The sequence below is a fragment of the Onychostoma macrolepis genome, chromosome 14 (genome assembly GCF_012432095.1).
Source record: "Onychostoma macrolepis isolate SWU-2019 chromosome 14, ASM1243209v1, whole genome shotgun sequence".
Taxonomy (NCBI): domain Eukaryota; kingdom Metazoa; phylum Chordata; class Actinopteri; order Cypriniformes; family Cyprinidae; genus Onychostoma; species Onychostoma macrolepis.
Window position 1 is genome coordinate 5,154,956 of NC_081168.1, and position 14,737 is coordinate 5,169,692.

General features: G+C 34.4%; 1 protein-coding gene across 1 annotated transcript; it reads right to left on the reverse strand.

The window, feature by feature from the left end:
* Nucleotides 1-2,149: 2,149 nt before the first annotated feature.
* On the reverse strand, nucleotides 2,150-7,634 carry syvn1 (synovial apoptosis inhibitor 1, synoviolin). Its single transcript, XM_058798017.1, has 16 exons — nucleotides 7,403-7,634; nucleotides 6,775-6,912; nucleotides 6,594-6,686; nucleotides 6,358-6,510; nucleotides 5,776-5,824; nucleotides 5,441-5,544; nucleotides 5,211-5,337; nucleotides 5,026-5,125; nucleotides 4,856-4,921; nucleotides 4,172-4,288; nucleotides 3,924-4,084; nucleotides 3,690-3,839; nucleotides 3,463-3,603; nucleotides 3,186-3,369; nucleotides 2,980-3,092; nucleotides 2,150-2,870 (listed from the first exon to the last, which is right to left on the reverse strand). The coding sequence occupies exons 2-16, from the start codon at nucleotides 6,904-6,906 to the stop codon at nucleotides 2,701-2,703; spliced, it is 1,860 nt and encodes a 619-aa protein (XP_058654000.1). The 5' UTR covers nucleotides 6,907-6,912; nucleotides 7,403-7,634; the 3' UTR covers nucleotides 2,150-2,700.
* Nucleotides 7,635-14,737: the final 7,103 nt, after the last annotated feature.

Genomic DNA, 14,737 nt, shown 5'->3' on the forward strand with positions numbered 1-14,737 from the left:
TTTGTAATTTGCTGTTTATGTATATATGTGGTCAAAGCTGGGTATATTACTTACAAATTGTAATCTGTTACTGAGTCAGTAACGTAATCCGTTACATTACACATTTTAGGTAATATAATCAGATTACTTTTAGATTACTTTTGATTTAACTCGTTTATCACATACCATAATGATGTAAAAAATGCAAAGAGTAAGAAAACTTGTTCCATTCATTGTAATTTATAACACGAAGAAGTGCATTAAACATTAAATTACATTAAGGTTTCCCAAACTAGGGTTCGTAAAGTAACTGCAGGGTGGTTGTGAGTTTAATGAAAAGCTGACAATTAATTAAATCATAAAAAATAAAAATAAATCATTTGAAAACAAACTCCCTTTCGAGGAAAGTCAATTCACTCGGTGGCCAGTGAATTGTCAAGTTCGTATAAGACCGATCTTAATGAATGGGGAATCCTGAAATCTCAAAAACTGCTCGCTGAACTCGCAGTTAAATTACATATGTCAAATCAGCAACAAAAATCTGAAATTAATTGCCCCATGAATGTTGTTTCTTATGCTCAAATAGCGTTTAAAAAGCTTATTTTTCAGGCTAGATCGTCAGGTTTCTATGGGGAATTTGGCTCTTTCATTTAGAAGGTGGGACTATTCCTCCATATTGTACGTTGCAGTTTCTCCCATTCAAAAGTATAGGAGTGAACCGTCTTTGTATTTCTATAGTCTTTGTTTTAAATAAAACTCTTACTAAAAACGATGAAATATTTTTATTTACCTGCATGCCATGTGATCATTAATCAACATCAAAGAAACCATGAGCATGCAAATGTGATACTTAATTATTGAAATATTTATTTTAAAATCTCAGGGGTATAAAATCTCAAATATATTTGGTGAATAAGGTTTAGATGACAAAAAGTTTTGTAATACTGCATTACATGTAACTAAGAAATAACGTGATTATGTGCATTTGAATTAGTTATAATTAATAATACATGGTTAAAAAAACCTACTGAGTGATAATTCAAATAAAAATGAATGTGTTCATCAGTAGTTGATGTAATGCTGAAACCCTTCTTAAACCTGAAATGATTTTTGTAAATCCAGTGGTCCAATGCTGTCGCCACCTGACTAATGACTGATCTTTGTGTGAATGTCCACAAAACTGGACTATATATACACATACAGTATATAATCGGTAGGTTATTTTAGAAAGGATGAAAAAGAGAAATTAGGGAGAATCAATGAATTATGAGTAATTTATTGCTATTGTGTGAATATGTAATCATGTAATCCATAAAAAAGTAACTGTAGTCTGATTACGAGTATTTTAAAATGTAATTTACTCTGATTACAAGTACTTAATTTTTGGAATCTGATTACGTAATCCAGATTACATGTAATCAGTTATTACCCAGCTCTGTATGTGGGGCATTCAGAATTTGTCTCATCAGGATTTCGGAAAAAAAAAAGAAACTCTTTAGAAACTCTTAATATTTGTGAAAAATGCATTTCACTAAAAAAAAAATTAAAAAAATTCACCATGTGGTCATAAAAATCTAATCCAGTTCAAATAATTGTTTTATTTACTTTACATTTCTTTTTTTTTTACTTCACAGTTTAGGGTGGGTATGATGTTTAAATCCTTTAAAATAAGTATCTTATGCTCACCAAGGATTCATTTATTTAAAAAATGGAAAACAATATTGTGAAATATTATTTCTATTTAGAATAATTGTTTTCTATTTATAATTTATTCCCGTGATCAAAGCTGAATTTTCAGCATCATTACTCCAGTCTTTAGTGTCACATGATCCTTCAGAAATCATTCTAATATGCTGATTTGCTGCTCAGGAAACATTATCAATGTTTTAGCTTCCACAAAAAAATAAGCAGCACAACTGCTTAATTTTTTTTTTTTTTTTTTTGTGGAAACTGACATTTTTGTTCAGGATTTAAAACAATAGCATTTATTGGAAATAGAAACCTTTTGTAACATTATTAATATATTTTTATTAACTTAATTAACTGAGTCCTGGCTAAATAAATGTAGCCTATTATTTAAAAAAACAAACAAAAAAAACAAACAAACAAACAAACTGACCCCAAAATTTTGAATGGTTGGGTATAGTTGATAAACTCACTAGACATAATGTCTGTTTTGAACAATTTATTGTGCAGTATGTACAGATCCTCCTATTAAAACACTTTATACATTATGTACAGTAAGTTAATTTAGATATTTGGTTCATGGATATCTTTTAACCATAACCAAAGTTGATCTAGGAAAAGAATCTATGATGTAGCACTAGAAATAATGAAAATACACAAAGAATGGGAAAACATCAAATTTTAAGGGCACACAGGAAATCAACAGACCGTGTTCCTCTGAGAGACAGAAATCACATTCAGAGAGGAAAGTCTCACCATTACTGGAGTCACACGTCACAGCCGACTTTCAAGGTGCAAGGCTTTTTATCCTTTCTATCTTCACGCATGGTTTCCCATCGCATCTTCCGTACACATTACACTGACAAACCCACCACACAGCGGGAAGTGCCTTGATGTGCCTCATTTCAATTAACATCTAAGAACTCATGAACTTTCCTCAGATAATCTGACATCTCAACATGCCAAGTGCCCAAGAGTCTGTAAGAAGCATTTCTACTGTCAGAAGTCAATTCACGATTTAAATGGATCACGTCATCAGTGGTCAGGAGTGTTACTGGTCTCCAGTTTACGCAGGCGACGTCGTCTCAACTCGGCGGCATTTGGCTCACCATCATCCTCATCTTCATCTCCCTCCTTCCTGTCTTTGTCCACTCCTGTGGTTGAGTCTGGTGGAGAAAAGCCTGTAGCTCCATTTCCAGATCCATCTATGAGCAAGAGAATACAATGACTCTACATATACATATAATAAAAAAAAAAAAAAAAACTAAAATTTAAGCCTGGTCATTCAAGAAATTGTGGCATCATTCTACTCACCGCTCTGAGCCTCGTTCTCCTGACTGGGAGTTTCCGTGTTGCCTGTGGAGGAAGAGGACTCCACATTCACAGATGTACTCGTCTCACCAGTGTTGTTTTCTGATCTTGGAGGACTAAAAGTAAAAAAGAAAGAAAATACGGGGATTTCAGAAGTAGGAACTGGACGTGCCACTTTTTAAATCACACCTCAGGCCATGTTTGCATACCTTAACGTAGCCACCGTGCTGAGGTAGTGGTGAATGTTGAGCATAGCGGCATCCAGCAATGTGTGGATGTTGTGAAGGCACTGCAACCTGGCTTCCAATCCTTGCCTGCCCTCCTGCTCCAGTTCTCTGAGCTCGGCCTCTGACATGGTGGACAGAGTCGATGGAGGCGGTGGCATAGATGACACTAATAAACACAGGGGTCACAGATTACTCAAATATATCAGTTTTTCAATGATGTATGATATTATAATGCCGCAATTTGACCGCTCTGACATACTGAAGGGTGGAGGTGGAGGCATCGGCAGCCATGGAGCTGATGGGAAAGGTGGAGGCATGGAGAAGGGGAATCCAGGCATTGCTCCGGGAGCAGTAGAGGCACTGTCTGCATTCGGCTGGGTCGAGCTGCTGGCTCCTGATTCTACAAAACACCATGTGACAATTATGATGAGAATCATGGGTATTCCAGTTTTTCACAGTGAGGCAGAACAGATGAGAGCTGCTGACCTGCTCCCTGTGCCTGTGTTGCAGCGGTGCTGGTCTGTGGAGCGTCAGGAGCTGCCTGTGCACCTGGAGCAGCAGGAGGAGGCGCGCCTGGGAAGGGACCCCAAAAGGGAAACAGACCCGGAGGAAACTGAGGCATCATACCTGGAGCGACTGCACAGAAAAGAAAGCATGGTTTACGGTCTACAAACAGCTAAATATCAGCAGCTTTGATCGGCCTGGTCTTGGTGTTTTTACCATTGACAGGTGGAGGTACGGGGGCATTAGCAGCAGGAGCAGCAGCAGCAGGTGCTTGTGCAGGAGCTGGGGCAGGAGTCTGGTTTGGCTGGGACGCTCGGAGGACATCCATACGACAGGTCGGACACGTCTGCTGTCTTTGGAACCATGAGCGAAGGCAACTGCAATGAGAGGAACAAACTATTCAGAATATGCATGCAGATGTCAACCCCAAAGAGAGATTTTTTCCATAAACAGTGGAAGTGAACCTTGAGTGAAAGATGTGATTGCACGGCAGTTTCTTGGCTCCAGTCACCATCTCTTCTCTGCAAATGATGCACACATTGTCGGTGGCTTGCAAGTCTTCAGGGGTGGCATCTGGATAGCTGTAACAAAGCATGGCAGACACTGATAAATAATTTCAAAGTATTACTAAACTATTAAAATTTACTAAAATTAAAAACACTGCACAACATAAAAAACGAAATATACAATAGAAATAGATAAAATGTTGCAAGAATAATTAAACTGTAAAAAAAAAAAAAAAAAAATTGAATGCTACAAATATTAAGCATGGCCCAATATTAAGAACAATAAAATAAACAAATACAATTTAAAAAAAAAAAAAACACGAATAAAGAAATGAATACTAAAAATATTACACTGCACTGTTAATTAAAAAAAACTTCAAACTATAACACTTGCACATTAAAAGATATTTCAGAGATTACAGATACAGAGTATAAATACAATTTTAAATTTTATACTGTAAAAACAAATTATTAAATACTGAAAATATTAAACACGACAATACTAAAATACTAATAATAAAATACTAATAATATTACACTACACTATATTAGTAAAAAAAAAAAAAAAATTATATATGTAAAAGAAAACTTCATACTATTACACTTTAAAAGATATTTAAATTATTTCAGAGAGATACTCACAGAGTATTCATATTACGAATGGCTCGTCGAGACATGATGGCGTCTGTTACTGCCTTCTTGAATTGCCTGAAAAGACAAACATATTGCACACGACAAAAGAATAAGACAAACTGTTCTAATTGTTGACAAAACACACCAGCATAGCTGGAATCTGATGATTTATCACTCACCTCATTGCGAGATACATGGGTCGAATGGCAAACAGAGGGAAGGTGTGCACTTTTATCATTATGGTCATGAACGCCATATACAAAAGCACCTTGATGAAACCTGAAGGATAAATGTAACATCAGTCAATCTGTGAATGGGTAATTTGGAAACATAACCATCCAAGTTATGGCTCTCTAGGATGTACCTGTAAAGAGCTCCGTGTACAGCATGTAGACGGCCTTATTGTCCCACGGATTCTCACTCTGCAGATCAACTGTGTGTAAGGTGTACTTGATGAAGGTGGTGAGGACCATAGTCATCAGAATTGCATACTGAAAGACATGCGATAAGGTTTAGGTCAATAGTCCTTTCATTAATGAAATTTATTTTGCAGGATCTCACTCAAGCTGAAAGTAGACTTAAAATGTTGCTCACCTCAAATCCAAAAACCAGCTGCACTGAAGCTCCTCTTGTTATAATGCTGTGACACGCATGATTGACAAACAGAAAGTCCAACACTCCCAGCAACACCATTAAAGCTGCAGCAGAGAGACAAGAACATCAGTGACACACGCTCATGAAATGATGCAATAACCACAACACTGAGTGCAAATAAGGCAGTCTAACGTCAAATGCCATTAAATTCAAGATACAGGTGCAGCTCAAAAATTTGCATGTCCTAAAAATGAGTTAGCAAAGTAGTTTCATATACGAAAGGGAAGTAAGAGATAAATTTGGTGTTGAAGCAAATCCAGTGCTAAATTACTCACAGAGAACTCTGAAGTGGAAGACCCATGAGATATTTGGACTTCTTTCCATCTAAAAATAAGATAAACAATGAAATTGAAAACGTGTATATATATATATATATATATATTTTTTTTTTTTCAGATTAGACATAACCTCTCAGTGCTCGCATCTAAAAATAAAATATTTTTTTATTAATAACATACAAATATAAACTAATATATAATAATACTTTTTCCAAATTAGATGTAACCTTTCAATATTTACATCTAACAATAAAATACGAAAACAATACTCAAAAACAACAAATTAGATATTTATAATATTATATATATATATATATATTTATAATAAAGTAAATAAATATCTAAAATACAATATAAAAATATATAAATATAAACTTTAATAAATAAAAATTTCCAAATGAGATGTAACCTCTCAATGATCTAACAATAAAATATGAAAACATTATATTCAAAAACAATCAATTATAATAAAAATAAATATAAATATATATATATATATATATATATATATATATGCATGTATATATATATGAAATATAATAAATAGTGAATTTGTTTTTACAATCTTTGTTCACTCACAAAGTCCACCCTGTCTTCAGCCAGCCAGTGAAAGCATTTGAGGAAGAGCAGCAAAGTGAAAAGGGCCACAAAGCGAGGAGAGAAATCATCCCTGAAGACTGTAAAGGCTAAACAGGTCTCTGTCACCGCATACCAGGAGCGTTCAATCAGATGCTATAAACATAAACAATATACAAAGGAGTATGACAAAAATATTTTCTTCTGCCTTTCCACACTTTGCAAATTTAAACACCAACCTCCATTTCAGCAGCTCTCAGTTGCCCAAAAAACACCTTCCGCATTAATTTCCCCAAAAGGAAAACCAAAACGAAAGCCTGAATGTATAAAACCTGCGGAAGAAAGAGTAGACAAGTCAAATCACAGAGTTTATAGATCTGTCTTTCCATAAAGATATTAAATAAACCGATGACAACTTACTGCCATGCTAGGGCTGCTTTTAGTGAGGTACACCACAGTTGGGTAGAACTGGTTCTTGAGGAAGTAAGCATGAGCAACCACTGCACCAGTCAGCACCAAACTGGTGCCTGTCACAAGAGCGGCTCGCACCATCTTGCACTACAGAGAGAGAGAACAAATAAATCATAATGAACTGTATTCAAAACGACATGAGCTTCATGAGGGCAAAAACATTTCATGAAACAATATTGACAAGCCAGTATTATGATGCCATCTGCATGTCTGGGAAAGACATTTCCAGTAAACTGAAGTGAAAGTAAGGGCCCAAATTACAGTGTGCACATGCATTAAACAACTAGGCCTATTATACACATTCCTAAGAGCACAAATGAGTTGAATTAAGCTTTAGTTACATTGTATTATGTATAAAGTTTGTCTGTTTAATGCTTGGCTACAGCACCAATTAGCTGAACAGCTGAAGGCTACGAAACTGACAGCTGTAATTAATCTACGATACAGATAATAAACCCTACCTAAATCCGCCACAGCATGTTTTATAACCTACCATATGCTGATATGTATTTAGTAGGGAGTGGACTGGCCGACTAGCTAACGTTAAAGCAGTCACGACTAACATGACACGTCTTACCTTCAGCCGCAGGAATCCGCTATTTCTGCTTTAGATAGAGAGTTTTGCTTCTAATAACTGCGTCTTGTGTCTATCCTCCCATCTAAAGCAATCGTGCCGCTTCCAATCTCTTGTAGTCGCAGCCGCTTGACGGTTACGTGTTTATTTTTCGCTTGCTCTCGAGAAAGGCCACCTCACTTCCGGCGAGCGTTCATTCCTGCCAGTAGAGAGGAGACAGCGCAGCGGCTTTGAGATGACTGAACCGGTCAGTTTCGCTTTCAAAATAAAAGCTTATGAAATGTTCATCAAATACATAAATCCGAACAGACAAGTTTGCTCGTTTCCACGAATAGGTCCTTTCGTTTCAAAGAAACATTTTATTTTTTATTTTTAAATATGTACAGCCGTACATTAAAATAAGCAAACAAAAATAAAATAAAATAAAATAAAGTGTTGGTTTCTTGCAAATTAATTAACTACAACATTAACAGTTTTTTTTTTTAAATTTAGGTATTCTTCTTCCGTTTTTTTTTGGCGCATTACGTCCTGTGTGCATATCGCCACCTGCTTTTGCTGTTATGCAGTTATGATTTATTTAAAATCCATTTCTTCCTTGTTTTAGCTTTTCCTATTTCTTACACACTTATAAACATAAATATTCCTATATTAAATATTCATTCTATGCTCCATCCCAGTATGCACCTGGCGCTGCGTGTTCAGCTCCTCCAGACTAAATCCGCATTCTATATTTAAATCCTTTCACTTAATCCAGTAGTGTATATGTATTTTATTAGTATCCTGTACCCTACTCTATCTCTATTAAAATCATATCCTAAATTCTTATTTACCCTACCTTTTTTGTTTAAGTACACTCTCAGAAATAAAGGTACAAAAGCTGTCACTGGGGCGGCACCTTTTCAAAAGTTACACTTTTGTACCTATTAGGTTCAAATATGTACACTTTAAGTACTAATATGTACCTTTAAGGTACCAAAATGGACCCTTTAGGTACAAACATGTACCTTTTGAAAAGGTACCGCCCCAGTGACAGCTTTTGTACCTTTATTTCTGAGAGTGTATGATATTAATTCCTTCCTTTCTTCATCATACCTTGTACAATTATATATTACATGCTCCACTGTTTTCCACCAGTCTCATGTATTCAGTGAAGCATTCAATCCCGAGAGTCCAAATCTAATTCTAGTTATTATAACCTCTTCTTTTCTATTTATACTTCTTTTATTATTGACCATTTTGTAAATATGATATAAATGCCGCCCCTTATTATCTGTATTCCATATTTCCTGCCATTCTTTAATAATATTTTCCTTAATAACAGTTTTAATTTCACCTTTACTTAAAGGAACATTACTTCCCTTTTTAAAGCATTTTTTCATTCATTCATTCATGCACCCAGCAGAATCCAACTACCACCCCTTTTCTTTGTATACGCCACAATAATGTAAATATTTCACACATCAAATCTTATCTAGAAGATTGTTGAGTAGTCAATGATATTAAAACAGAAGCAGAGTCAGTGCATACCACTACTCTGTCCCATGTTAGTCCTATTATGATAGCAACCATTTCAACAGCATATATTGACAATTTAGATGTTAATCTTTTAGTTATGGTTATTTTAAAATCTGGAATATATATTCCTACTCATGTAAGCCCTGTTTTGGGGTCTTTAGATCCATCATTATAAATGTGCATACTTGCATAAAATCTTTCCTGTGTACATTATATTTAATATTACCCATTACTGTATCCTATCTAGACTCCTTAATAATGTTTCTGATGCTGAACCATAAGTCATGCATCCGTAATCTATTATAGATCTTATCAAAGCTTAATATATTGTTAACATTGATTCTTTTTCTGCTCCTGCCCTCGACACATTTAAAGTCCTCCTGCATTTGTTGTCTATTTCCTCTTTTTCCAGGTATATTTCCCATCTAACCAAATTCCTAGATACTTAAAAACCTTTACTTGTTCTAATAGTTTCCCATACAATAATAGTTCAATATCTTTAGAAACTTCCTTTTTTTTTCCTACTTAAGAGCATATAACATGATTTATTTGTTGACATTTTAAAACTCCATTCTATACTCCATTTTTCCACCTTTTTAATAGCTATTTGCATACTTGAAATCACTTGGCTTACATTTCTACCTCTCTTCCAAATAGTACCATCATCAGCATATAACGCACATCCCACACCATATCCTAAATTGTCAAAAATATCATTAATCATAATGTTAAAAAGTATTGGACTTATTACACTCCCTTGTGGAATACCATTTTCTGCCTTATGACTGACACACTTCCACTTGTACAATAAATGTTCTTTCAAATAAAAACTGAGAAAACCAATTATACATTTTACCATCTATTCCTATCCTTGATGCTTTAACTAACAACCCTTCTCTCCATATTGTGTCATACGCTTTTTTCTATATCAAAATAAACTACTGCCATAATTTCTTTCATTTTTATTGCCTTCTCTATTTCATTACTGACCTTTATTAATGCATCCATTGTTTATCTTTTACCTCTAAATCCACACTGATATTTACATAATTTACCCTTCTTTTCTAACTCGTAAATTAATCTATGAATGTAATTTACATAAGTTTGAAGTCAAAGCAATTAGTCGATAACGATAGGAATTACTACAGCTCGCTTCCATATCTTTGGAAGTATTCCTTCTATCCATATTTTATTTTATAACTTAAGTATCATTAATAATACATTATCTGATAGATGCTTTATCATTATATGACTTATCCTATCACACCCAGGGGCAGTATTGGCACATTTTTGTAGTGCTGTTTTCAGCTCTGTGATTGTAAACTCTGGATCCAACTATTATTACTATTTCTCTTCTTCATTATATCTGGATTTTTATCTAAAATATCTCTTCTTCTTATTCATATTCTTCTCCCAATTCAATTCTATGTGCTTTTTCTAAAACCTTACCCAAAATGTTTGCTTTATTTATATGTGACCCTGGAGCACAAAACCAGTCTTAAGTCGCTGGGGTATATTTGTAGCAATAGCCAAAAATACACTGAATGGGTCAAAATGATAGATTTTTCTTTTATGCCAAAAATCATTAGTATATCATATTCCATGAAGATATTTTGTAAATTTACTACTGTAAATATATCAAAACTTAATTTTTGATCAGTAATATGCATTGCTAAGAATTCATTTGGACAACTTTAAAGGCAATTTTCTAAATATTTAGATTTTTTTGCACCCTCAGATTCCAGATTTTCAAATAGTTGTATCCCAGCCAAATATTGTCCGAACCTAACAAACCATACATCAATGGAAAGCTTATTATATTCTTGTTCCATATTTTATCAAAGGAGTATCTTTTCCAATGGTAGAACAAAATTCTCTCTAACCTTCTCTCTTGGCATTCTTAATTATTCTTCTTGTATTAGCCCTTGCTTTCTTGTATTCCACCAAATTACTTATATTCATATTTTTCCTAAGTTGTTTAAATGTCTTATTTCTTTCTTTTATTGCTTTACCGCACTCCACCATGGACTATTTTTATTTTTCTGTCCTGCAATTCTTTGTGGTATATATATTGTTGCAGCTTCCATTATTAAATTCGTAAAAGAGTTGCAAAATGTTTCTACTGAATCTTCTACCACTATATCCTTATATGTTTCACAATACTTGCTAAATGAGTTCCAATCTGCTTTCTCATACATCCATTTTCTTTGCAAAAAACATCCTGTATTACTACTATTTACATTTATTTCACAAACAATTGGAAAATGATCACTTCCAATTGTATTCTCACTACTTACTTTCCATTTACATATTTCAGCCATTCCATTTGATATTAATGTTAAATCTATACTTGATACCGTATTCTCTGTTATATTAAACCTAGTGCCTTCTCCTGTGTTTAAGCATATTAATCCTCTATCATCCATAACTTGTTCTATTACTTCCCCATTGTGATCTATTTTTTTACTTCCCCATAACCAATTATGAGCATTAAAATCACCACACCATAATACCTTATTTCTTTTTCCAATCTTTTCAAACAAATTTATTGAAATCTTCTTAATAATAAAATTATATATCACAATTGATTCTTCTCTAAAATATACTTAAACCACAACACATTCATTTAATTCCCTATATATAGTTCCTTCTTTTATAAATGTTACAACCCCTCCCCCTCGTTTCCCCACTCTATCTTTCCGAATAGACTTATATCCTGGTAATACAAACTGCAAATTTGGCTTGAGCCATGACTCTTGTACACAAATAACATTTGGCATATATTCTAAATCTAATAAAAAAAAATTTGAATTCTTGACCATTTGCTATGAGGCTCCTTGCATTCCATTGTATTACGTTTATCACCATTAAGCTACTCAGAAACCTGGGAAGATTCTACTGTTGTTGATCGAGTAAGAATCTCATGTTTCATGTTTACAGAGATCCCTAGAAATTCTGCTGCTGCTTCAAGAATTGTTTTTATCTTGGCTGATCTACTTGGCAGCATAGCAGTAACATTAATTACCTTTACAAAAAAGGCTAGAAAGTTCTCTTTTGTCATTATTAGTGCATTTTCTTTTATATCACACTGATGTTTACATTCAGACTCCTTTGTTTTCCTCTTTTCGATGTTCCCTGAATCTTGTTTCATTTTGTCCCTTACCTCTTCCCTCCTGTCCTCCTTACTTCCGCAGACCTTCACCGCTTCAGCATAAGTGACTTTATGCTCAGCCTTATATTTTTTAACTTCTCTTGCTTTAATTTGTACCTCACATCCCCCATATGCTGCACTACGAGGACCACCGCAGTTACAACATTTTAGTCCATTCACCTCTGTACATTTGTCAAATTCATGTTCTCCTCCACATTTTACACATCTTTCTTTCCCCCTACACACTGCAGCCACATGTCCAATTCGTTGACATTTAAAACATCTTAATAGCATTGGGACATACACTCTTACTGGATAACTAATATATCCCATTTGTACCTTTTCAGGCATTTTCCCTTCAAATGTCAGCAAGATACTCACACTTTCCTGTCTTTGTCCTGCCTTATTTTTATACAGTCTTCTCACATTAACAACTTTACCTCCTTTTATATTTTCATGGATTTCATCAGTGGATATATACTGTATGTTGGAATTCCATATATTACCCCCTTTTCAACCTTAGCTACTCCAATCTCTTTGGCTTTCATCTTCAGTAGTTTATTTTTTTGTTTATTTCTTTCACTATTATCAGAACTCTCCCTTGTCCTAAACATTTAGCCAAAACAACTGCTCCAATGATTTTATCAGTCGCTTTGGATGATCCTATTGGATGCAAATGCTTCCCTGAACTCTTTTCAAATGTCAACATAACTTTGAAACCATTCTCCTCAGTATTTTGAACTAGTTTGTTCTCTTGGATTTTCCTGATTTGCTTTGGTCTTTTTTTTTAATTGTATCTTGTGTAGTTTCCACCAAATCCCCACTATCTTCCTGGTCCTTCCTTTAAAGCTGTAGTCTGTAACTTTCTTTGGTTAAAAAATATCCAAAATCAATATTTGAGCAAGTACATAACCAGCCAGTGTTCAAAACTATCGTCTTACTTTAGCCCGATTCACAACGCTTAGCTTATAATAATGTTTTCTAACTTGAGTGGTACAGGTAGGTTTTCGCGGGAAATTCGAGCATGGCACTGCGTCATTACGTCAAGTCTGTAAACATAAAGAAGTTGTCCCGGCTACTAGGCTTTATCGCATGTGAGGATCCTGCAGGTGGCGGATCGTTTATAGCATTTTCTCACAGCAGCTGGAATAATTAAATGTCAAAAAATCATTTTGATGGCGGATTGTAATCCAGAAAGGATTATATGAAACACGTGTGAATGACATTAAATTATATTCCAGTTTTAAATGTGCTTCTGATTACAGAGAGCCAGGGATTACACAAGATTTGTATTTCAAAGACAACCAGTTTGAAGGGAGCATAGTTTGCTTTTTGGGTTAAAAGAATTTCTTAAAATGAAATTCGAATGGTATGACAATTAGAGATTGTACTGTACATAAATTGGAATCTACAGGCTAATAATACACACTATACTCATATGCAGGCAATGCTGATGTTGTTAACATTAATAATTTGAGAATAAAGTATAACAATAATAATAATTTGCATGGTTTGATGTGATATGAGCTAATCAATCGTTAGATTGAAATCACAATTGGTAGTGCAATTTATTGTAATGCGTTTTTCCTCAGTTGGTCAGAACAAACATGGCAGACTTGTTACTTACTGGTTCAGATGACAATATACAGTGAATATTCTTATTTGGGTCACATATTCCAAGGCGTAGGCTAGAATCTGTGATTACTAAGAGGCAAAACTAACGGACTGCAGCTTTAAAATGAATTAGTCTGTCCAAAAACCTGAAGGACAACTCCAAAATAAATGAAGCCACAAAATGTACAAAAATATCAATATCACAATTAAGATAGATAGATGTTTAAAGATTTTTTTCTTTGTAATGTTTTACTATTCAAAATAGAATATGGGAAAATTGTACATAATTTATGTTTCCTGTTAGCTTCACATTCATAAAAGTTTCATTTTGTGTTTTACTTTGAAAAGTAAATACATTAATAAATCGACCAATCCATCCGGACATTATTGCGTTTTTAATGGTTATTATTATGCATAAACTGTCTCAGTAACACTGTAATACTCGTCAAATGCACACTGATGTCTACACTTCTCACTTCTGTATTTAGAAAGCATTTTGGTCTGATTGTTCTCATGCAAACAGAGTTACAGCAGGGTCACGAATCTGACAAGAAGATTCTATTCTATTCTATACAGAATGGCTTTAATGTGGTCTAAATTCACTGTTGATGTCTAAACTCCACTGTTTTATATCCTAGAAAGCATATCGTTTTGATGTGAACAGCAACATACTAGAATGACAGGAAGAGGAGACGAAGTTCAAGAAGTGTAATTCTGTCCAGGAAACGTACAAAACTATTGGGTCACAGATTTTCACAGGAACTTGTCTTGTCCAGTAGAGGGAACCAAATAACAGACATCAATGTCCAGTTTAGTCTCCATGAGCACTGATTCCACTTTCAGAATCTGTTTGTATAAAACAAGTACAATCACGTAACACTTATGAAATCCACTACACTATGCACTTTTGTGTTTTCTGTGTTGGAGAAAACAGACATGCAAGGACATATTGTGCTAGCCAACAGCTGTTAAAAGTTAAAAGTCTAAGTCCATATGGCTAATATGTAGAGCAACAGCTTTTATTTGTCATCACAAAACATATCAAATGAGCACAAATG